The sequence below is a fragment of the Argiope bruennichi genome, chromosome X1 (assembly GCF_947563725.1).
Source record: "Argiope bruennichi chromosome X1, qqArgBrue1.1, whole genome shotgun sequence".
Classification (NCBI taxonomy): domain Eukaryota; kingdom Metazoa; phylum Arthropoda; class Arachnida; order Araneae; family Araneidae; genus Argiope; species Argiope bruennichi.
In genome coordinates this window covers 19,475,979-19,498,313 of record NC_079162.1, presented here as the reverse complement: position 1 = coordinate 19,498,313, position 22,335 = coordinate 19,475,979, and the positions used below count along the sequence as shown (strand labels likewise).

The window sequence follows — 22,335 nt, the reverse complement described above, 5'->3', positions numbered from 1 at the left end:
TCGTATTTTTTGAACAGGAATAAATTTGTTGATATGAATCTTGAAAAAGAGAGACTGGACCTCAAACCCATACATCACCTGTGGAAAGAAATGAAACGCGGAATTCGAGTTAGGTCGCAGCGACTCGCGTCAGTCGCAAAGTTTTGCTACAAAAATTGAAAATAATTCCTTCGGAAATATTTCAGAAACAAAATATTGGGTAGCCTTTCTGTTGAAATAACAGCTGTCGTTGCTGTAAAAAGTGGCGCACCCCATATTAATAATTAACGTATTTTCAGGAAGAGCAAAGTAGGTGTCCGGAAGTTTCTGATTTTAATTATTTTATAAATCTAGATAAATAATGTACCAAATCTAATATTTGTGCAAACAATAGTGAGCAGAATAACACATTTTTTTGTTATTTATGATGCCTAATTCAATGCCATTGGGGACGTGCACTTAATTTATAAAAATGGAAAGATGATTAGTATATTTCTAATCTTTTATAGAATTTAGTGTAATTAATTAAAGATTGAAGTTTAAAGAATATCATTTGTTCGAAACCTATCGTCTTTTAGACCATCTGAACCATTCATTGCAATGTCACTCGCTTTCTAATTCTTCATGGTGCTCAACTGAAATGTTTGTATAAGTTTCTCAATGTATCTGGCTTTGAAGTTCTATGAAGGAAAAATATGCTATATTTCGAGCATACGTAGTTACATTTTATTTATTAATATGCCCATATTTATTCAAATATTTCAAGTTAAGTTAATTCAAGTTTCAAGTTAATATTAAGATTATTTCAAAGAGATTAATGTCTTTTTTTCACCTTCCACAATTTGCAGTTGTTACTGTAAATGTTCTCATGTTCGAATCTTCACGGAAAAACATGAGTCCAAATATATTTTTTATATGCTCGAAGTTCAATGACAGTTCAGACAGCCTTTCTGAAAAATTTCGTTAAAATGCGTAAATCTTAAAGCGTTCGGGTACTTTTGATCACATAGCATATATCCGTAATCAAATTTTTCACGAGCAAAAAATTTAAAAAAAAAAAATGCTTTTTATTTTTTTTTTTATCTCAGAAGGTAAATAATTTTCTCCTTATTTGGTTTTATATTGTTAAGTAATGAATCAAAAATAATAAGTTTTAAGCAGGATAAAAAAAAAATGAAACTGAAATCTAAAAAAGTTAGTAAACTGGTTGCTTATTCTAGAGCAACTTCTGAAAGGTTTATCAGAAAATAAAGAAAGAAAAAGAAGTTTTCTTATGAAAATATCATGGCGGAGTGTAAAATGGTTTCAGTTTCACCTCAAGAGATTGCAGTCATTAGCAATTTAGAAACAAATGGTGTTTTATTGCATAAGTGACGTTATGAAATAGTCGCGTTAGGCGGAAAATATTTAATTTTTAATTTATTTTAAAATGAGTAAATTTTAGAAAAACTGGAAGATTAATTTCAAGTTGCAAATGATTTGGGGAAAATTTTGAGATGTGTTTGTGGTAATTTCATAACATTTGGTAATGATTTTACCATTAAAATCGACGATATATCCCCCCCCCCCATATAAAAAACTGTTCTTTAGTCTGAAACAAAAATTCTCTACCGACAAAAATCTTGAATCTATGGGTATCTTTTCACAATTTACAGAATTGTGATATATGCTTAAAAGCTTGATTAAAACGTATATTTTTTGTAATATGAAATATATCAATAGATGTCTTTTCTTTACAAAAAAAATTCCTTTGGGTTTATAAATTCCCTTTCGTGAAGATCATGTCTCTGTAAAAATGGAATGCGCTGAGTGTTAAGTGGGCAGCTACAAATTTCATTTCTAAAAATTGGTTCACAATGTTGAAAAGTTTGAGTTCTTAAATATTGAGAACTTGTGACGCATTCATATAAATACCGCATTTATGCTTAGATGATAAATGGACAGTACAAAAATTCTAACTGTATTGAGTTTAAAACAATTCATTTAGGCATATACTGTCTACGGCATAAAACCTAAACTATTTTTAAGAACATTTAATTGATTGTAAATATTGAAATAATTCATCTTTTTTATAGTGCGATAGGCTGGACATTTTCAGTTTTTCTAAAATATTTCGGAGATGCAGGAGATTGACATAATTTTAACAACAACAACAACAAAAAAAAAAAAAAAAAAAAAACCGCTTTAATTTTCTTTATTTTTGTTTTATACTGAGGTGTTTTCCTCCTAAAGAATTAATTCTTGAATAAAGCTCTAAAGAACTGAAAGTTTTCGCTTCCCTAAAAGTAATTAATTTTAATGCTTTCTTTAAAAATATCTTTATCATCATTATTATGAGTAGAACTTACTCAGCATCCACTCATTTAATCGGATTATTATTCGTAAATACAGACTTTTAAGGAATCTTTATTTAATATTTTGCAAATTGATGATGAATGCATTCATCATTGACTTGACCATTATCGTTTTATAACATCAAATCCTTTTAATAGTATAAAAATAATTTCAGTTTTTTTTTATGTTAAAAACATTTTGAATATTTGGATAGTAATTTTTCTTATCTCAACCGTTGCAAGATTGAAGCTCAGAAAATTTCAATATTTGCAAAAAAAAAAAAAAAAAAAAATATTGCGTAAGAAATTATTTTTAATTAAACTTTTGGCTGATCTTTGTCATCTATCGGATCACTAAAAATATCAATCACAAGATGTTCTGAATCTCATGATGACCTTCATAAATTGCTTTCTACTGAGGATGTTCGCTTTTGACTCACTTCTATCTTAGACATAATAATTTTTATAAATTAGCCTTGATATACTTCTGCTTTAAAATAGTTAGTTAATAAAAATATTTAGCGAAACAGAGTGACCATACAGGCTGGTATAATAAATATTAGATGTTGTAGTGAATTAATATTCTTTACTATATATCGCAGTAAAATTTGAAACGAACGATTGTATACAATTTAGATAATATTCCATAGAAGATTTCTTTCGATCGTTAACAATGATATATAAATGATTTTTTTAAACTTTAATTCGAAAAGAAAACAAAATTTACTTAAATAAACATTAGATAGTTTAAAAATGAAATGGATGATCTCTAAATTTTAACGATTATTTACAAACATTCCGAGCAGAAAATAGTCATATTTATAATAGATTATTCATATATAAAGAATGAATCTAATTTTTTGAAATAGCTGGTTTGAAGTAGCTGAAATGTTTTCAAAGAGTTGTAATAAATATTTCAAAGGTTATCATTTTAAAGATTAAAATTGTCATGGCAATACAATAAAAAATGCATAACTTTCCATGCAATTTCTAATTGGTTGTTTCCCACCCTCATGCGAAAATTTTTAGAGAAGCACTGTTGTTGTCAATAAGTCTAATTAATTCGCTTTTCTGTCCTTTTATTTTTATTGCATGTGTACATAGATCCTCTTGTGTAGTAGAGATCCATTAAGTATTTACCTGTGGCTTCATTCTAACAGCTTATCGCGCACGACGACATTTATGTTTTTTTGTTTTGTTTTTCTCAAAAATATGTTTCCCAAGATTCTTGATACCATTGTTTTCTCTGTTGTCTTTGCAATGAGAGAGTGGCCGTTCATTTCCTATATTCGCATTGCAGGCCAACTATCGGGCTAGTCTAAATAGACGGGCCGCACCTCCCTGCAGATGTCTCGCTAATGTCACTGTGGCCAATGTGAGTGCACATGAAATCAATCCGCCCAATTCTAATCCCTTTTCCTCACTAGACAAAAAATGCCTTAAATGCTAGTCTTTGCTTTCTTAGTGTGTTTTCTCTGTTTTTCACTACACACATATCTGCACGAATTCGAAGGTAAGTAATTGAAAACAAAGTAAGTTTCACTCATATAAGTAAAAAGAACAAGCTGTTCAATTAAAAAAATCATTTTCAGTAGAAGAACATTCCTTTCTATATTAGGAGGCAATTTTCAACGTAGGATAAATCATGAAATTTATAACGTTCCTTTTTAATATCTTTATTTAAAAAGAAAAAAAAAAACTTTAAATCTTTATTATTTTAAATTTTCAAAAGATATCAGTTTACAAAAGTTTCGTATTAATTTAGTTTTTTTAAGCATTTTACGTCATCCCAATGACCTATTTGAAAAACTCCATTTCTTTAATATTCAAGAAATTTTTTCGACGAGTTCTGCTTTAGATCTCTTCGATAGAAAGATAGGGAACAAAACAGATGTGTGAAATCAGAGAAAGAAATCAGCGATATTTTAGTAAATGAAGCTACATTTCATTGCAGTTTCTATTGGTAAGAATGGTAATTGGAATAATGTAACTGGTTGAATAAGAACTGGATTCAAAAGAAGGTTGGATTCTTTTCAATTTAGTAATAAAATTACTTTATTACTAATTTTTTGAACACTTAGGATGGTTAGGGAAAAATAATAATAACAGCATAAAAATTTAGAATGATCCTGCTATAAATGATTTGTAATATAAACGTGTCGGAATTAACGAACTGTAACACCGTGTAACAGGCAACAAAATAGGGTGATATTTAAATCTTAAAAGTTGACTGATACGTAACTTAACCAGTATTTCGTAAGACATCTAAAAAAAGAATAAAAATATTTTTATGCTCAAAATAAACTTTTACATGCCATTTGAAAAAAGAATATTTATTTAAAGTTCAGAAAATCTTGCTCTGACTGAATAAAAGTTTTAGATTAACACCAGAGAAGATTCTATCATTTTAAACTCAGTGAAGAAAAGATAATTGACTACACAAAGCCATTCTCTCATTTTGGTCAATTTGAATTGAAAGAGAAATTGAGATGTATTTTTACTTCTTGGTCACCTTTTTCTTCGTTTACTTTTAATAATTTTTAATTATGGAAGCATTTTTGCATTCTGAAAGCATTTTGAAAAGAAAAACTGAACATTTTGCATTTACAATCAAAAGTTATATGTGATTATGGGCATATTTTAGATTCAAATTTTCCTTTTTGAAAAGAGGCTGAAACACTTTAATTCAAGATAAAATAGTAATCGTTTCCTTCGCCAAAAAGCTTTCTAATTACAAAATAATAAATACATTTGATGCATAAATTTTATGTTAAATTATTTGAAGAGAAGTTTTAATTCTAAAAGAAAGGCAACAATTATTTTGGTACATGGAAATCTCTGAAATTTAAAACTCTACACTTTCTAAAATGTTTGAGGAAGAAAATCATTGAAAACCGTTGAATTTTGTATCGGCGTTTTAACAGTATCTGAAAGGGCAATCCACAATTTTTTAATGATTTTTTTTATTTGTTTTGATTTGCCTGATTTCCCTTTTAGATAAACTTTTTCCATAATATTTATTATTTCCTAAAATTAATCATTGATATATATATTAATTAATTTTGAGAGGAAAGTGTTCTTCTCTTGTATTAATATAAGGTCAAATAAAAAACGGGAACAACATTTTTATTGACAAAATTTATCAGGCAGAGTCCTGGGTGTGACATGTTATTTCTCCGAAATATAAGTAGCTCCCAAATGGAAGTGGGAGTTTAGTTTTAGAAATGTAACCTCACGTATTTGAAATTTCTATGCAGTAGATGATTTAAAAAAATCTGATATAAAACGGCGTTGTGTCGCTGATTGAATGAAATTCTTGCCATGGATTTCTTTACACTCTCTAAGCTCGTAATCATCACAATTTTATTGGCAGGTGCTCGTGGAAATGACATATTCTGTCAAATATCTATGTTATGAAGCGCAGTTTTCAGAAGATACAAAGGGATTTAATCATAAAGATGCCACGATTAGGGCAATGACATTTGGTAATTCGAATAAAAATCATTAAATACATTTTATCGTTCCTGTTACAATCATCGTAGCTTTATTCCAGAATCCCGTCAGCAGCCATCTTTCGGGAAAATCTCAAAATTCTACCATAAGAAATAATGTCGTGAATCTCATTCAATCTATTAGTTAATCAAAAATTAGGTTTTCGTTAAGAATACAAAGCGATTAGCAGTAGTTATGGGATCTTCTAGGTCGTTTTTATAGATTTCGGATACTTGTGTGGTGTAAAGAGGAGAAATAATTTCGGGTTATGATTTTTTTCACTTTAAAGAATAACATGCTAACTCGAACAATACCATAAATTAGGTGTTTCATAAAATCAGAACCCTCAAAGGGAATTATTTCTTCGATTGCCATGGATGGCTATCGAAAAATACTTTTGTGTCCTTTCAATTATAAGCACACTAGAGAACATAATACTCATTATGAAAATGAGTATCATGTTATTTATTAGGCTTTTAAATGTCAATGTCTTAACTTTCTCATGTTCATAGGCGATATTATCACAATGAGCATTTTAGAATTCTTTTCTTTTCATAATTTAAAGTTAAAGTAATCTTGTTGAGATTTTTAATTTACTATCTTCAATAAAATTACATCATCCTCGATTTTGCCTGATATTTTTCAAGGAAAAGATGTTCATGATCGTTCTACTGTAATAAATAATGCATAATCATAAAATCGATTATACTTTAGAAATAAAGAAAAAAATTTAAGATTATTCTTTGACTTATATATTTTTAAACTTAAAGTATTATTTTACTTATTAACTTATTTATTTACTTGTTTGTTTATAACATCTCCTATATGTCGCTGTTATTCTTTAAATCTGCAATTAAAAATGCATAAATGATTTCTTCATCTCAACAAACTCATCAAAATAAAACAAGACATCTGAAATTCTTCAAGGAAATATTTTGTAGTTTTACTTTCAGTTTTTATAATCCTTCTTACTAGAAAATGCTGTTTAATACAAACTTTAACCCCTCCCCCCTACAGTCGAATATTATATTCTGAAATAAATCGGTATTGGAAGGAGACTGTATAGGCAATGATTACTTATTATCTTATAAAATCAAATACATAATTTATTGATTAAAAATCAAGAAACTTGTTTAAATAAAGATTTAAAGAAATTTTTGAAAAAAAGTAAATATGTTTTCCACAAGAATTCCTTTACACAAAATAAACAAAATATTTGCATGTTACATTTTGAAGATTTTTTTTCTATATGTAATTCTGTTTATTTAAAAAAAAAAAATCATTTTTTTTTTTTTTTTACTATCTGTTATTTTTTCTGTTGGGATATTTTTTGTATCGAATTTTACATTTTTTTTTCTGAAATTGTGTTTAGGAATTCTGTTTGCTTTTTTCACTACTGTATTATGATCTGTGATAAAGAATGGCATTTAAGGCATTCTAAAAAATCCCAGAATTTTTAACAATATTTTTCGAATTTTGAATTTCAGGATTGATTTTGAAGTTACACAAAAGTTTGGAGGTCGAAAAGCTGATTATGAATTTTCCAAAAATAGTAAAATGTTTCTCTCAAAGCTTGCTCGGACATCGTAAGTCCAATTTCGGCCAAAGTGAGAAAATGAATTTTTATGTCATTTATTCCGTAGTTAAAAAATTAGCTAAGGCAAATGGACTTACGATTTCTTTTGAGTACAAGAAATAAACTTTTTTCAAATGGCTTCAATTTTGAGTGGTAATTGATTAACAATGCTGATTACTTTGGAATCGTTTTTTCAACAATAATAAAACCAACTATGAGAATAGAATGAAATTTATATATATGGAAATACTGCATTAGCATCTAGAGATATGCTGCATTAGTTTCTGTTATGTTTGATAGATGCATGCATGTAGCAAGCCTGCTTTGTGTCTGGAGAAACCTCGCATGCTGTTTAAAAATATTAATCTATTTTCTTCACTTTTGAAAACAGAAAACTCTCGATTAAGCCGAAATGTTTAATTTGAAAAAAAATCGATCACAAAATAAAATTTCTCTCATTTTAATTTCAAATTGAAGGCAATGGCCTAAGAAATATTTAAAAGAAAAGTCATCTTTATAATGAGAGCGAAAAATTCATTTAGTATTAGTTATGTTGATCAAATCATAAATCTTTTGTGAAAGCTATTCTATTTTCCCACTACAAGGTGGCTACCAAATAGTCTTACAAATATCTTATTTTACAAAATAAAATGATAAATCATAAATATATCAATATGATGATGTTTGCTTCGAAAATTTTTTATTCAAACCGTTATTATCAGAGATACGCTAATAGCTGCACGAATCATTTTATATTTCATATTGACGAAAGTTTTAGTAATGTCTTGAGCTGTTTTATAGTTTCCAAGAATTCCCACATAGATTAATTGGATAACGAGTCTGTGAAGAATCTGCTTGCTTGAAAGAATTTGGACAATTGACATCGAATTAAACCTGGATTTTGCTTCATTCACTGCTATATTGCATAAATATTGCTGGTGTTTTGTTTTCATTCTGAAATGTAATTTATCCTCAAATGACAGTAAAATGTAGTCAGGGTGTCCTGTTTGTAGAATTCCGCATTCACCTTTACTTCTCTTGAAAATGATGGATTTCAGAGACAATTTCTTATTTTTTAAAAGTGCAGTTAAAATATAATCCAGCTCTTGTTCTGAGAGTGTTTAGCAGTGCGAAATTTTTCAGGTATACCCTCGGAAAATGCTGAATATATGACATCGGCAGTGTCGTATTATAACACTGCTCATTGCAACGTTGCTTCTCATCAGAAAATATTATTTTGCTACCACGTTTGCCATTGTGCCATTTCAGAAATTTCTTGGGTGCTTTTTTATTATCTTTGAGGGACGCAAACTTTGAACTTTTCATTTGCGATAAGGCTGAACACCCAGGTTTTCATTTATGATAACTTTGCATAGTTCTCTGCTGCAGTTATTTCATTTGTAGTTTTCTTCATATCTTTTTTTGACGCACTCTTTTTATATGAACTAAACTTAGACAGCCATGTCTATGTTGATCTTTACATAGTTTATTCAGTTATACTGGTATTCAGTAATTTATTTATAGTTCTATAGATGAATGTCCTTGTAAAGGCATCTTTATTGTTTAAAAAGTTTGCCTGAAGAAATTCTAAGATCAAGAAACTCTCTAGCAAATATTACTTTGACTATAAAAAGATATTAAAGATTTGATTAATAAAAAAAAATTTCCTGCAATAATCAGAAGTTGGAAATCTTAGAAATGAAGGGATAAAATATTTTACCAAATGATTAAAATTAATTATTACTTTCCGGAGTGTTATAGTACTTAGCAGCCACCTTGTAGTAATGTCTCGCATCATAATAGACAAAGAGTCATTGATAAAGGAAAACTACGAGAAAATTTTCCTCATTTTGATTAAAATAAGTTCGTAAAAATTTCCATACCAATAGATCTTCTTCCTAAATCAGCTGACCAAGAGGAACATATTCTTTTATTTTCATAAAATAATTGATTTAGTTTATTTACAAATGGCCCAATTCGATAAAAATAATAATAAAAAAAATAATAAAAAACTGTATAAAGAGAATGAAAGAAGACAAGAATCTCTAAATAAAAATGGTAATAAAGATTTATTTTGAATTTTAACAGTTTTAATAAATGAACTAAGTAAACATTAAGTTAGACTATTAAAGAAAATGATCAAAATTAAAATTAAAAATTTCTAATTATTTTTAAAATAATATTTTCAAGAAATAAATAAGTAATTTATTAAAGATATGGAAATCTTTAATATCATAACTGCATAATAAAACTTCAAAATAGACAATACAATTCACAACTAACATTCGAAAAAAGAGAAAAGCATTTTTTGATTGAATACTTTGTGTAACAGTAAAGGTGAATTAAGAACTCTAAAATTCCAGATTAATAATTCTTGAGGTACGGTGATATCTAAACAATTCAGGAATAAAAACAGCTTTTAAATTTTAATTTTTACTCAAATAAATTCGAATTTAATCTCATATTTTAACGTTATTTAAAGGAATATTTTAACATTAGAGTTTCGTATTTAAAAACAGGATATTTTAATATTATGTTAACCAATCTGAAATAACCATGGTATTCTAATGTTATGTTAATAGGAAATTCAAAGAGGAAGAAAACAAAAATTAGAATTAGAAATAACTGAGTTCTATCGAATATCTTTATAATAAACCATATGAAGTATCATTTTCCTTTCTGTTTCCAGAAATCAATAATTTAAAATACAATAATCATACCAACTTCATACCTTAGAAACGTAGTGCCCGTTTTTGACTACTGTATGCGATTACATAAATCCGAAAATATTTAATACAAAATATTAAAAATTTTATTGTGTTTCCTTTTTTGAAAAAAGGAAAAAAATCGCATTAATATACATAAATTTGTTCAAAAATACAAAATTTGAACTTTAAAAGTACTAAATCGAGAGTTTGCTGTTGACTATATTATATTCTTTCTGAATCATCACAATTTATTCACATCACTCCTTTTTTCAGAGTAGTATCCAAGGCCTTACCGGAAAGGTCAAATTCGATGAACAAGGTTTTAGATCCGAATTTGTGTTGGATCTCATTTACCTGACCAAAGATGGTCTAGAGAAGGTGAGTCACATTTTACTCATTTATACTCACTTTTATTAACATTCATATTTATAATCCATTTTTTACTCACTTCCGAAAGTATTAAAATTTAGACATTGTGTACAGTTGTGTATTCTTGATGACACTACTTTAATATTTTCAGAATTTAATTATTAGTTAGTAGATCATTTAAATTAAATTTTGATTCTGTACAGATAGAGCCATCTAAGAGTAAATTTAAGATAAATCCGATTTCATGATTTTTCAATGTTTATAATAATTAACTTGAAATAAAAGATTAAAAAAATAGAAAATTAATCAGAATAAAGAATTCCTTCTTTTTAATACTCTAATAGGAGTGTGTTTTAAAAATATTATTTTTGTGAAATTTACTAATAAGAAATAGTACATATAAAATTTTACTTACATCTTTCAAACCTTGTATTTTCTTTTTCTTTATTTTTTTTCTTGTCAGTTTCTTCTTGCATAAGTAATTTTTCTAATATTTTTGGAAAAATACATCGATTTCAGGGTTTTTAATCATCAAATAGCAGTGTAAAACAAGTACAACAAATTCAAAGTTTCATTTTAACTGTTTGAGTGAAATGATTTTTCCAATTAAAAAAATGTTTAATTTCCCATTTTTTTTGAAAACAAATCTTATGAAACAGAAAGAATTCTGATTTTTAATTCTTCATAAATATTCGAAAAAACATCGGAAATAAATTTTATTTTTATCGCCCTTTAATTGGTTTTTTACAAAAATGAAATACGTGTATTTCAAAATAACCATTGTGCTTTTTTTCATCAAAGCTGGCATTTCAAAACTAAACCGTGCTGATAGACATTTTTGTTTCATATTTTAAAAAAACTTTAGAATTAAATATGTTTTGTGTGTTGCTCAAAAGAATGTACAACGAATTTTTGCATAACACCGAAAAATACATAAAAACTGTTTTGATTTAGGATATTGTGTTTCCGTTGTAGCTTAATTACTGATTGCCTGAAATACTGGCTGATTTTTTCGGTGTAAATAAATTTATTCAATTTTAATAGAATCAAATTACTTTAAATTGTTTTCATTCCAAACCTAAAACATTTGCTCTTACTTAGAAAATCCACGAAATTTGCTAGAATTAAAAATCAGCTAATCCTTTCTGTTAAAATATTAAGCTAAGCTTTTTAGATTTCCCCCCTTTATTTTTAAAGTCATAATATGAGGAGATTCTATATTATTTCTTAATTTACTTATAATTTCGCCTTACTATAATTCATTAAGTAGTGGCCAATAAAAATGCACCACTTCCATTTTTTATGAATATTGCATTATAAATTAAAATTGGGCGCATGATATTGTTGAAAGGAAGGTAATTTTGATCGGTTTGCGATAGAAACGCAGAACTGAGTGACCGGTTTTGCTACTAGGTCATGCTTTAAATGATCAATCATGTGTATTAAATATATTCTTGTGCAAAAATTAAGAACGGTTTTTCTAATGCAATGTCTAGCGGAAATGTTCCAAACTGACAAAAACTGTACCTTAAGATCCTAAAGATGTTGAATATGGGTAAATTGAATAAAATTTTCTAAAGAAAGAATCAAAAGAATTCAATGGACCTTTATTTTTAAAAAAATTAACTTCAAGCATAGCTAAGCAGAAGACAGAAATACCCATGTGTCAGTCTTTGATAGGGAATATAATTGTTCCAGGCTGTTATGCAGGATTTACATCCTCTTGCCCTATTGGGTATCAAATTGCCAATGAGCTATTGAAACATGGCAGTTCATTCTGCTTTTAACGCCAATTGTAATTGCTGAATATATGTTGAAAGCTGGTTACGTACGTCAAAACATTTCTCGAGAATATCTCATACGCATTCGATTGGATTTGAATTTAGAAATTCTGCAGGCTAATTCAGGTACTGAATATTTTCATTCTCCAAAAGCTTTGCGACAGTCAGTATACGATGATATGTAGAATTGATGGTCATGAAGAGTAACTGGAGACACACAGCACCTTTAAAAAGACGCATGGAATAAAGAAATACTTTGGCATAATAAAGGAACTATTCGTTGAGCCTCTTTGGAAGTCAGTAGAGTTGTGGATATAATACATCCCCAAACAAGAATCCACCATCTTCAAAACGGTCCCTTTCAATTATATTGAAGAGATGTTTGCCTGTTCTACTCTCTCTTCAGATCCTTAAGCTTTCAAACTTGTAATTTAATAAAAATCGTTTTTTTGGTGAAGAGCTCTAAACTTTAATGCTGATCTCTCCGGTTATTTCATTCTTGGCACCACAGAAAACACCGTCTCTGCTAAGTAGGCGTTAATGAGACTGTTCAAGCGATATAGCAGCCCGTTTCATATCCCTTACGTTTTTACCCGCTGTCTGTCGCCTTTTGTCATAGTTGTACATGGGTGGCAAATGGGTACAAATTCAGGAATAGCTATTCCTGTAATTTGAAATGCTTGCTCAAGTTCGAAACAAAATGCTGTAAAAAATATCAAACCCCTGGACTGCCCTTAAACGTTCTTTTAACTTTCCAGTGATTTAACCTTGGGTAAAATCTTCTAGATGATGACAAAAGTGTTGCTTGTTGGACCTATCACACTTAGACGTCAAACCGATTTACACTGCGTAATAGCTTTCGAGGAATATAATGCATACGTATATATAATGCATACAACGGCATTGGGGCAAATACTCTTTCGATTCTTCTCCAGGCGTCATACATATATGCCTTACAATATCTGACCCTGGGTCATTTCCTGATTGGTCATTTAGTCTTTTCTTCTTGCTTGTCCCACTATTATGTGAATTGTTTCTCTTCATTGTTAATTTCTGCATTCCAGGGTATGACAAAATCTATTGTGGAGCATTTTCAGTCACTACTAATGTAATTTACTAACTTAAAAATGGATATTATTATTAGGGAATATAGTCCATTTTTGATTAGATAATAATTATAGAAGTCCTTACAGAATACTTAACAGAATTATTTCCCAATTTAACTGTTTCTGAATGCATTAACATTCCAGATCTTTCTTTTCTTCTCCCTTCACATTCTACAGTTGCAGCTAATATTGCAACGTACCATTGAACTGATATCTAATTTCTTTCTAAAACTATATCATTTCTTCAATTAAAATATACCATTTCATCAAAATATCTCATACGATTCCATTTTACACTAGATACAAGATTTTTCGTACTAACAAACTTTGAAGTAAGCAAATGATATATGAATACATCAGCTATATAATAAATATTATGAGACAAAAACTGTCATTGTTTTTTTTTTTTTAGCTTTATCATATTTTCATTTAATTTGACTCGTTTCAAATTTCTAAAGTTAGAAATTTGCTATCAATTTTTCACTTACTTGGTGCCATCTAGTTTGAATTTCATAAAACTAATTAGAAGATTCCATGGCATTTGTAACACTGAATTATGAATTTAAAAAAAAAATAATTAAAATAAAAATATATCTTTTGTAGCACATTAATAAAAGTATATTTTCAAAAAAAATCAAATTAATCTCATCTCCAAAGATTAAAGCAGTTTAACGGAATGTTCATGTTAAGTAGAACGATGGAGGAAGCTTTAATTAAAACTGGAATGCCTATTAAAATAAAATAAAAATTTAAGTTCTAATAAACTTAAAAAGAAAATGTTAAAGTAAACTTCCATTGTATGATATTTTAAGAAATTGTGACTCTTTTTTTTTTCAAAGGTATTCTTAATCTTTCACTTTAGATCGGTGCTTGGGCTCCTGGCAAAGGAATCAACATTACAAAAAATATGTCCAATGAATACGACACCCTTTTACTGCAAAACAAAACGCTCATCGTAACAACATATGTGGTAACAATTTTTTTCTCACTTTTAACTTATATTTTATTTATCTTGCAACACATTTTTTTTATTTTCAGCAAATTTATTATAAGCCATTGAAATAAACTTGCCTGTTAACTTCGGACAACAATAACGGGCCAAAGCATCTCCCGTTCCTTTTAGATGATTCTACAAAATTATGTAGAGAACTTTTAAAAAGTTATATTAGCTTGGAACATATTTAAATTTTCATAACTATTTTAATTAATTAAAGAATTATCCATTCTTTATTCATCTATTTTATTCATTATATGTCTTATTGATTTGAGGCAGCAAAAAGCAAATAAGATAGTTAAAGAGGATCTCTGCAGTTGAAATTGGGTCTTGCATCCATTACACATTTTTAATGAATTCATAGCATTGATGATAGAAGGTTTTTGGATCTCTCCACCAAATTTGATTTACATATATTCCAAATTTTGGTTTCATCTTGACCATAACATTAAATCTCGAAATCATGCAAACATCATTAAGACGTTGAAATTATTGGCTACAGTAAGTTGATGCTCGAAAAACTACTCTGCCAGTTTCCATTCGTTTTATTTGATTATAAGATTAAAAATCAGTTCTAGAAAAAGTATCTACAGGGAATATGCTTACATTTTTTGTGATAACCGTTTCACATCGTCTAAAGACATATTGTCACCGAAGACTCTGTATGTTCCTGTCACATTGGTCCGCATAACGCATAATGAAAATTATTTAAGTGACCTTCTTTTCTGCTGGGTTAAAATGTTTTACCAGAGTATTTTCTCAATATTCTACTTTTTAAGCTACAATTCGATTTTTATAGATAATTTATTAAAATATTCAGATAAATTCAGGAAATTCTAGCAACATATACATTATATAACTACATTTATATGTTGCATATCACATGCTACCGTAATAAATCACAATTTTAAAAACAATCCTTTGTTTTCTATAAATAATAATCCAAATTTTACAATCTTTTATTAATTACATTTGTATTAAGGGTTATGTCCCTCCGTAATCGTAATACTTTATTTTTACTATTTCAATCGATTTGGAATGGTTTTGCAAGACCATCCGTAGAGCAACTCTTCCTGTAATTCATTTTAAAATCTTGTAAAAGAATTTAATGATGGAAATTTTTTGCCAAGGAATTTCTAAATATATTTAATTTCATTGAAATGAATGCAATATCCATAAGATTCCCTAATTGCTTTCAAATGATACTGTTGATCATCAAACTGAGCTTGATGCCGCAGAATATTGTTTCTTATTAAACCTGAATCCATAACTGAAAGTGAGATCACATCTACTGACCGTTGGTTTTGTCTCCGAGAGTCCTTCCAAAGAGATTCCAGACAATATTATGATTCCATTTATTTGTAATAATATCATTCAGAAAATGCATTGATTATAACTGAATTTTGTTCTCTCGAAATGATAAATACAATCAACAGTGAATTGGGGGAGGGGGGTATCTGCAATGAGTACAAACTGCTATAATTGCTTTGTCTAAGTCTTCTAGCGAAAATGAATCAGGAACTTTTCTAAATTTGTTTAAAAAGGACACCTGTACTTCGCCTTTTTGCGTTACGACCTTGAATGTTGAGCAGTAATCGAAATTTTTCTTATTTGTTACAAATTGTTCTACATTAAGTTTGAGTCAAGTTGGGATTCAATTATTTCAAAATAAAAGAAACATGGTATTGCTCAGTAAATAATTTCCAACCAAGAAAGTACTCAGACAAATAGCAATATTTCTGTTTGAAAACCGACGCGTATTTAACAATGTATTCGAAAAACTATAAATTTAGGAAGAAACTGAATCCCTGCTTTTCATATTAACAACAATCTCTAAACGTCCTCCTGCTGGTGTGGTGTGGCGTGGAGAGGGGGTGCCAGCTCAGTTGTTGTCCTCGTCATCTGACCGCGGTTCAAAATTACGAGATCCGTCCCAAAATAGCCCTAGTGTTGCTTTATAACGGGACGTTAATATAACTAAACTAATATAACTAAACTAAACAATTTCTATATGTAATGCATCCGTCAATGGCATCAGTCAAATATGAACAAACCATCGTGCGAAGTTCAAACTGCTTCAGTGAACGTTTTTACAGCTGGATTGAATTCAAATGGAGATAATTAATGGAAGTGCAAAATATTACTGGAAATGTTCTGCAGAATATTCGTCGTGTCACCAAAAAGTTCATTCAGTCAGAGGAAAGAATATATAGAAGAAGACAAAAAATAGGCTTTAAACAGAAAACTTAATTGACCTCAAAAATAGACTTAATAGATAGGTTATCAGTATTAACTTGCGTACGGGAATTGATATCCGTGGTTTCCAAAATATTTATCTTACAAAAATGGTCTTTATATTATTTTAATAGTCAAAAAATTATCTCTGGTGATACAAATTTTATTTCCATACAGTTTTTCCTATAATTTATTAATATTTTTAAATTTAATTTCATAAACAATTGATTCAGTAGAATGTTTCGAAATGTTATGATAGAATTCATCCATCAAAACATTCATTCATTTCAAAACATTTGTCAATTATTAACTAGGCAGTTGGATTTTCAATTCCTCTGTTATTTTATAATATATATAATTTTTAATTTGTCACTTGAAATTAATGTTTAAATTGATTCAATTGAATTCATGTTTATCAGTTGCATCAAGTAACCAGATGATTATAAATAAATGTATGTGCATTCTATATGAATCATTTAACCTAAAAAGTCAATGATCTGGATGAATAAGCTAATCACCAAATGAGACTAGTTTTTTAAAAATATAATTGATATGTACAAGTATTTCATCATGTGTCATTACTTCAACGTATTATCTCTATAAAAACTAAATTTATTAATTTTATCAACGATTTTCGATTAGCAGCACTATGAAAAGCGCGTTGTGTATTAAGATGAGTGTTTCTACATTAGTACATTTCAGTTTTAGAAATTAATTTGAATGAATATAAAGTTCTTATTGCAATACTCAGTTGCATTTTCTGTTGCACTACTCTCAAAACATGTTCAACTTTATTATTTGGAGCGTTTTCTTTTCAGAATTCTCCCTATGCCATGCTCAAAGACTCAGCTGCCAAACTGACCGGAAATGCCAGGTATGAAGGCTTCTGCATCGATCTCATTGACCATTTAGCAAAACTTCTTGGCTTCAAGTACATCATCAAGGAGGTAGCGGATAGAGCCTATGGGATTAAGAATGAGACTGGGCATTGGAATGGGATGATCGGAGAACTTATTAATGGGGTAAGGTTTAAAAATGCAGATCAAGATTGAAAAATTCACGCAATTGATGGTTGTGCATTCTTCTTGAGTAAATCAAATTCATTTAGCATAAAGCAACAAAAAAGAAGAAAGAGTAAACTCTGAATTCACTGCGGTCATAAAATAGCGTTTCGTTGTACTATAATGTTTTAGCATATTAGCGATAAATATCTTTAAGTGTTGACTTGATTGCACAGTGTAAAAAGCACATTCAACAGAAATCCAAGAATATAAGAAAATATGATCAATCATATGATATTTTTAAAAAATACTAAATTCTCAAACTTGTGAGTTTCTATCTTTTGGTAAAATGTAGCCTATTCCATATGGGAATTTTCTCATTTCCAGAATTCATTACTATAATCGCAATTAAGAGATTATTAACTTAAGAGCAGTAAAGAGTTTATTAACTTAGCTTAATTTAAGAGATGTCTATGGCAGTAGAAATTTTGACAGAAGTAGTGTTAAATAAACTAAGAGATTTTCAAATCTTTGACAAAAACTTGGTAACTTCTGTTTATGTACAGGTATGAGATCCGGTTTCCGGTATGTGATCCCTGATTTCATTTTTCCCCCCACGTGGGACTCAGTTGTTTGATGAATTTATAGACTGGGACAATATTCGCAGGATGGGTATTCCATGCAAATCTCCTTACCGATCCCTAATCAACATCTATAAAGCACTTTTGGGGTGACAATTGCAACACACCTCCCTCCTGTCTAGAATCAGTGAGAACCTGAAAATATTGTGTCTGAGTAAAACGGATTTCCACAGAAACTTATTAATTGACTCATTTCCAGTACGGATTCACATAGCAATATCTGTATAAATGAAACAGTGAATCATACTTTCTATAAACTAATTTTTCCTTCGAAATTTTAACCTCTGCTTTAGACTTTCCTATGCTGATGACACTAAACGATCAATCTCAAGTGAGTGCCAAAAAGAATATATATAGCCAGTCATTTCTCTCTCTATTTGTATCAATCTATGTTACAATAGGGTAAACCAAAAAGAATTAAGAAATTTTTTCCTATCACTATACTGTGGAAAAAGTGCCAATTGGTAAGATATATAAAGATATATTCTTTTTTGCCTTTGTGATAATAAAGATATTACACATCTGGTTTTAAGAAGAGCTTGGTAATATTTTAATGAGATCAATGTAATAGCTAAGTGTTAAATATCTAATTTTTTTAATAAATTGTAATAATAGGATGTTAAATTACGAAAACTAAGATTAATTCCCAGAAAGAAATTCAACTATATGTAGTTGAAGGAAATGCATTGAAGTAAAACTCCAAATATTGTTTCATCATCTTATATATGTATACGATGAAACAATATTTGGATTGAATATCTTTTTTAACTTTCTAGTGTGCGAAATATAAGAAAAAAAAAGCATCGAATAATTGGGCCTCGATATTTAAATGATTCTTCAGGTTTTAGACCTTTCTGCATCCATAAAAAAAGTTTTTGAAGTTTTGTCTATGAGTAAGATATGTAGAAAAAAAAAGATATCGTAATAAGATTTAATGCCGAGTCCTTAAACCAGAATTGTAGATTTACTATCATATCAAATTTTGAACGTAATTAGTCTAAAGAAAATATATCTGCCCATCCACAACCATGTGAACAGAATAAATATAGAAAAGAAAGATTTTCTAGTTTTGGTTTTCCGAAGAAAAATATTAAAGTTACTGAACTATAAGCCGAAATGGAAATTTCCTCTAATTTTGAGTACCGTCGTTTTTTAACTTTTATAAAATTCGAGTAATAAAAGCATTAAGATAATTTTTTGATCGACTGTGCTAACTGTTTTTAATACAAAAAAACTAGATTTTTAATTCACTCTTTAATATATAAAAAGTAAATGTCATTGAATAAGGAAGCAGGCAGGTTTTGATGAGTTATACAAATTTAAGGTTATCCCTACAAAAATACGTATTTTTCATTAATTCCTCTGTTTTCAAATTGAAAAATTTGAGAAGTCGCAATAAAAAAAACTGTGGACACAATTTTAGCAATAAGTATTACATAAAAAGAACTATAAAGAATAAGTGACATTCTTAAGAAAAGGCGGTTGATATTTTTTATGAAAATATTCTTAATAAAAATAAGTTAAGACTTTGATAGAATAATTATTTACTTTTTGTTTTATCATTGTTATTGAGAATATATACAGTTACCTCCGACTTGCGATAAGTATCTAATTCAGAAAGCCTTTTTTTTTCCCCTTCATCTCAATTATTGGCAGCGATGGAATGATAGAATATTTTGTTTGAAATGAAATATTTCTTTTGACTTGTCTCTAAAATTGATCGAAGCTGACATTCGGAGTTGAAAAATGGCACAGACTTTTATGAGTAATTTTTTTATAAAACAAATTTTTCAAAATGTTTTAAAGAACATAAAATAATGTTCAGAACTTTCATTTCCTTCAAATCATGAATGCTTTGTTTAGGTTGCAGATATAGCAATTGTTGATCTGACGATCACGTCGTCGAGGGAAGAAGCAGTCGACTTCACCATGCCTTTCATGAACACTGGCATCAGCATCCTTTTCAAGAAGCCTACCACTAAGGTCACAACACTCTTCTCTTTCCTTTCTCCTTTCTCTATGGAAGTATGGATTTATGTAATGGGAGCTCATATCGGAGTTAGTATCACTCTCTTCCTAGTGGGTCGCTTGAGTCCCTACGAGTGGGACAATCCTCATCCTTGCAGGCAAGACGAACAAGTGCTAGAGAATAGTTTTAGCTTAATGAACAGTTTATGGTTCACTATTGGTTCTCTTATGCAGCAGGGTTCTGATCTTGCACCCAGGTAAACACCTTTTCATTTGTTTTTACGTTGGATACTTTTTTAGTCAACCGCTTTCAATATTAAAAATAAATTTTGCTTTCAGATTTTAAAAACAAACATTCATAGGCTGCATTCTAAGACTAAATTATGTCTTGAGAAAAATAATGTTTTGTCTTTATGATAAACTGATCCTCTTAGTTAAAATCACATTATTATGATCTTTTCTCTTTTTCAACTGCATGAATATTGAACTAATATTTTACAAATGTGAAGATCATTTAGACACAAATACTGAAAGTTTTTCAAAAAATTAATCTTCTGACCTACTATAGAATGACAAGCTGTTTAGATATACTTTTCAAATAAATAGAAAATGATAATCCTATGCTTTTTTCTAGAGCAATGTCAACAAGGACTATTGCTGGTATCTGGTATTTCTTCACCCTCATTATGATATCATCCTACACCGCTAATTTAGCTGCTTTTCTAACCGTAGAAAAAGTTATCTATCCTGTTGAAAATGCTGAAGATTTGGCCAAACAAACCAAAATCAAATACGGCTGCTTAGGTAGTGGCTCTACTAAAGCTTTTTTTAAGGTAAATTGTTCCAAAATATCAGCATGTGAATTTAATTTTGTTTGATATCATTTTATTGATTTACATAAATAAATATTCGACGTCATCCAAAATTAAGATACGCAGTGAGATTAGTTAAATTATATTGCAGTTAGCATTATGGAATATCTCAAATACCTTGTAAACTTTCATGAAAAAATAGACATTAAGGACATGAATCGTAATAAAATTGTATAGCCGTGAAAGATAGAAAAGAAACACAAATTCAGCAAGATCACAATACGGAATGCAATGCTAGAAAACTTCACAAACGTTTCGGACTGATTATTCCAATAAAATAATGATCCTAAATTCGATTCGAAGGACTATTTTATAATAAAAAATATAAGGTTTTGATGAAAATATACCCTAGATATACCCTTTTTTTATAATAAAAAACTATTTAAGGTTTTGATGAAAATATGCTAGAAAACTTCACAAACGTTTCGGACTGATTATTCCAATAAAACAGAGTTTCTCAACCTTTCTGTATTCGTGGCCCAGTTTTCAATCATAACTTTCATCGCCCCCCCTTACAATAAAATGTATACAACAATACAGTACACTCCCGATTATTCGCGGAATTGGGTGGCGCGGCCGCCGCGGATAACAAAAATCGCGGATAATCCGAAAAAAGCTAAAAATGAGTATAGCAAAAGAGAAAACAGTCATTCCAACTTTGAAAAATCGTTTTATGTACAATAAAACGTATAATAAACAGCAGGAAATGTATATCACTCAAAACTAACCTAAAATGCATTTTGTTAATGAAAACAGAAAAGTGCTTTGTACTTACGAGAGGCGTCAAGGATACACAGAAAAATTAATACATATGTACTATTTTGATATTGTAATATGTATTATGTAATTACAGAAGCATAACTGTAAAACTGCACCTTTTTGAAGAAATCAGTCAAAAAAACTTTGTGCGGCAGGCGCGGATAACCCGCCCGCGGATAATCGGGAGTCTACTGTAATATATATTGAATATTTTGGATTCTGTTTTTAAATTATTTTTAAGTAACTGCCAAAACAAGAGTAAAAGCGAGCCAACGTTGGCGAGAAACCACATCTTGCATTTTGCACAAGCGGACAGTAAACAGATGAAGCGAAGGAAAGCGGAGAAAATTTAAATATTATATTTGAAATGAAAGCCAAATAGGGAGATAATGTTAAAAGAATATAAAAGTAGAAAAATTCATCAATGAAAGTTAACCTAGACGGGGTGAGCTAAATTTAGAAACTGGGAATACATTTTTTAGAATAATAAAAGAAATAAAACAGAAGCATGACAAAACGAA

General features: G+C 29.1%; 1 protein-coding gene across 2 annotated transcripts in view; it reads left to right on the top strand.

Annotated features, from left to right (window-relative positions):
* The window catches only part of LOC129959019 (glutamate receptor ionotropic, kainate 2-like), a 105,210-nt gene that overhangs the window by 68,438 nt on the left and 14,437 nt on the right, over positions 1-22,335 (top strand). The window contains exons 8-13 of one of the 2 annotated variants that reach the window (XM_056071789.1): positions 3,613-3,687; positions 10,362-10,466; positions 14,207-14,314; positions 17,392-17,595; positions 20,079-20,440; positions 20,818-21,016. In XM_056071789.1, coding sequence (XP_055927764.1) covers positions 3,613-3,687; positions 10,362-10,466; positions 14,207-14,314; positions 17,392-17,595; positions 20,079-20,440; positions 20,818-21,016 — 1,053 coding nt within the window. The remainder of the gene's footprint in view (positions 1-3,612; positions 3,688-10,361; positions 10,467-14,206; positions 14,315-17,391; positions 17,596-20,078; positions 20,441-20,817; positions 21,017-22,335) is intronic. The other variant, XM_056071790.1, reaches the window with a different exon arrangement.